At 38.2% G+C, this 2,893-nt stretch overlaps 1 protein-coding gene across 1 annotated transcript; it reads left to right on the top strand.

The window, feature by feature from the left end:
* The first annotated feature begins 1,195 nt into the window (after positions 1-1,195).
* On the top strand, positions 1,196-2,808 carry LOC103522436 (mitochondrial inner membrane protease subunit 1-like). The gene is made up of 3 exons (XM_008487538.3): positions 1,196-1,587; positions 1,912-2,109; positions 2,466-2,808. The coding sequence occupies exons 1-3, from the start codon at positions 1,468-1,470 to the stop codon at positions 2,610-2,612; spliced, it is 465 nt and encodes a 154-aa protein (XP_008485760.1). The 5' UTR covers positions 1,196-1,467; the 3' UTR covers positions 2,613-2,808.
* The last annotated feature ends 85 nt before the right edge of the window (positions 2,809-2,893 follow it).

The raw sequence follows: 2,893 nt of genomic DNA, 5'->3' as shown, positions 1-2,893 counted from the left end.
TCCTTTAGTCCTATTTCTTTGTCCATTCTTCTCTGTCTCGTTATCTTTCTTTCTCTCCTTTTCCCTCCCTCTACCCCCCTCTCTCTCTCCCTCCGTTTCCCTCTCCCTTCCTCCCTCTCTTCGTCTAGTCCTATTCCCTTCTCTATCTTATTATCTATCTTTCCCTCTTGTAGGTCTCGATAGGCTAAATCCTTGGACTAATGATACTGATAAAAGAGCCTTTGTTGGGTATTTTGTATCTTGTATCGTTTCCTTTTAGAAGGGAAAGAAATGGCCCAATAGGTATAGGTATTTGTTTTATATGTATATCTTTATTCCTTCTGGCTTATTCCTCCAATTTCAAGTTGAGTGTAGCTAGCCAGCAGGGGTAGCACGTTGAATACACTAGTTCCCAGTGGTTCACTGAAATTAAGCAACGTTGGGCTTGGTATCCGAATGGGTGACCACCATGGGCCATCGCGCCCTCCATCAGCTTTTCTCGGCCTCACTCAGGCTCAGAGATGTGTGTGTAGGCGGGTAGCTGGTTGCTGAATACTAGTAAAACCTTGTCACTAACAACCTTATTACAGTCACGTTAAGCCTCAATCAAATAAGAAGGTAAAACCCCGTGGTTCTTATACCTCAGGAAGGTAAAACCCCGTAAAGAGACCAGGACCGTATACCTACCTCGGTGGTGTAGTGTTCAAGGCGCTCGCGACCACAATAATAGTAGTAGCCTACTGCTGGACTAAAGGGACTTTTCAGTCCTATGCGAGCAGTATAAATAAGCACTATTATTATTATTACTTACTATACACATGTAGGTATACCTACTTTAGGTATCAAAACCTTTAGTTTGCTATCCTTTGTCTGATGGCAACCTGCTGATGTGCTAAGAAGGTGACAAAGCATTGCTCTCTCTAGGAGTCTAGGAACTCTAGGACGGCAAAATAGCAACGTGTGAAAGAGACCAGGACCGCAACCACTGTCAATGTAGCTTAACTTCAGTGAACCATCGGGAAGTTGTGTATTCAACGTGCTATCGCCACTACTGGTTCAGCGTAAAATAATTAATTACGTGGTGCCATCTATCGGTCTTGTGAAGAACTACGCAGTCGTTCCCAAGCATGTGCTGCATTCAGTGAGGAAAAACAAAACTACGAATGTAAACAAATATTTTGATAAATCAGAGCGGGAAATTTCAAATATTTTATCGATAGGGATTTTAAATAATTTTTCTTAGTGACATTTTCTGCTATAAATGTATAAATATATGAGGTTTTTACTATTAAAAGTCCAACTTTTGTGCTAATTTACTTTTGTCCTTACTTTTATCACACCTGCCTATCTACCTACTTGGTGATAAATTTATATTCACTAAACGTCCACAACTTCAAGTGATAAGAAAATGGTATAACAGTGCAGTTAAAAATAAATGGTCAGAGTGGAAGATAAAGACCATTTCAAGATTTTCAAACTGAAGTCTAAATGGTCGTGAATTCCAATTTCACCGGAGTTCTCAAGAAGTTCAGTGGTACCCTATGGTACTTGGTGAAGTTTGGATGTGTCACACATTGTGTGATGGAGTATTTTGGTGACTTTGTTTTTGTAAGTGTACTTACCTACTTGTCTACTTACCCATCAGTCTACAACTCTATAGGTAATGGAACAAATATTGTCTAAATTTCTACCCAAGTAGAAACATGTTAACATAAGACTGCCAGCCTGTAAGTGTGATTTTGCAGGTTCAATCCCTGTCTGGGGCAAACTTTATTCAAAACAAATAAGGCTTCTCAGAACAGCTGGCTTTCTCCTATCCTGTCCTCCTTCTTTCTTCAATTTCAGGCAAATGAGTCCTCCTTTGTTATAGTTCCCTCAATCACACTTTTTTTTTTAAATGAAATCTAATTGCATACAATTGTCTTCTTTTAGTGCACAGGACCTTCCATGGAGCCAACAATATACACTAACAATGTGGTAATCTCTGATCAGATGAGTGTTTGGATGAAACGCATTGACAAGGGAGACATTGTCATCGCCAAACTTCCTCATGACAGAAATCAACTAATTTGTAAACGAGTTACAGGACTTCCAGGTGATAGAGTTTGGGCAGGCTATTCATATCAAAAAGTGAGTTCCTAAATTTAAATGTAGCAATAAAAGTCAATATCCAAAAAGTGAGTTCCTAAATTTAAATGTAGCAATAAAAGTCAATATCAATCTTTAAATTGCCAAAATATGGAAAATCTATTTAATGCTCATATAGACTGGACAGTGCTCTTGACATTTGTGCACCTCCTGACATTACTAGATAGAGATATCTAGTTTCAAATAATTAATCTAGGTAGTTTAATTTTGATCTACTACAATTATTGCTTTTCTAGGTATCTAAGGTAGCCTAAGCATTAGATAAGCATTTTTTTTCCAATACCTCTCCTATTTTTTTTTTTAATTAATCCATGAAATTATCTTCTCTTTGCCCACAGGTTCCTAGAGGCCATGTGTGGCTGGAAGGAGATAACAAAAAGAACTCAACCGATTCCCGAGAGTATGGTCCCATACCTCAGGGACTATTGAGGGGTAAAGTCATCTGCAGGATCTGGCCTTTGAATGACCTGAAAATCTTCAGCTGATAAATGTTGTGTAGGTATATTTGAGTCAAATGATTATGTAGGGAGTCCTCGTTGGGGAAAATTTGCCACTGTTTTCATTTTTCCCTTTGCTTTTTATTTAGGAGTGCTCACTGAGGGTATAGGTAGGTATTTTATTTTTTGAAATGTTTTGTACAATAGGTAGGCATGTCTGATCTGGTTTATCTTCTAGTCAGGATATTTGAATTATGTGCATGACCTTGCAATATTCAGTCTTGCTTGATTAAATATCAAGAACTGAAAGGAAATCTTTATTGTGTATC

Source organism: Diaphorina citri, unplaced genomic scaffold (genome assembly GCF_000475195.1).
Source record: "Diaphorina citri unplaced genomic scaffold, Diaci psyllid genome assembly version 1.1 scaffold8512, whole genome shotgun sequence".
Classification (NCBI taxonomy): Eukaryota; Metazoa; Arthropoda; class Insecta; order Hemiptera; family Psyllidae; genus Diaphorina; species Diaphorina citri.
The sequence above is the reverse complement of the archived record's forward strand: the minus strand, read 5'-3'. Positions and strand labels throughout refer to the sequence as shown.

Excerpts from the sequence above, each read along its gene's own strand:
- LOC103522436 (XM_008487538.3), top strand. The coding sequence starts at position 1,468 with ATGGTCGTGAATTCCAATTTCACCGGAGTTCTCAAGAAGTTCAGTGGT. Across the intron at positions 1,588-1,911 it reads ATTTTGGTGACTTTGTTTTT|TGCACAGGACCTTCCATGGA; the intron begins GTAAGTGTACTT and ends GTCTTCTTTTAG. Across the intron at positions 2,110-2,465 it reads CAGGCTATTCATATCAAAAA|GTTCCTAGAGGCCATGTGTG; the intron begins GTGAGTTCCTAA and ends CTTTGCCCACAG.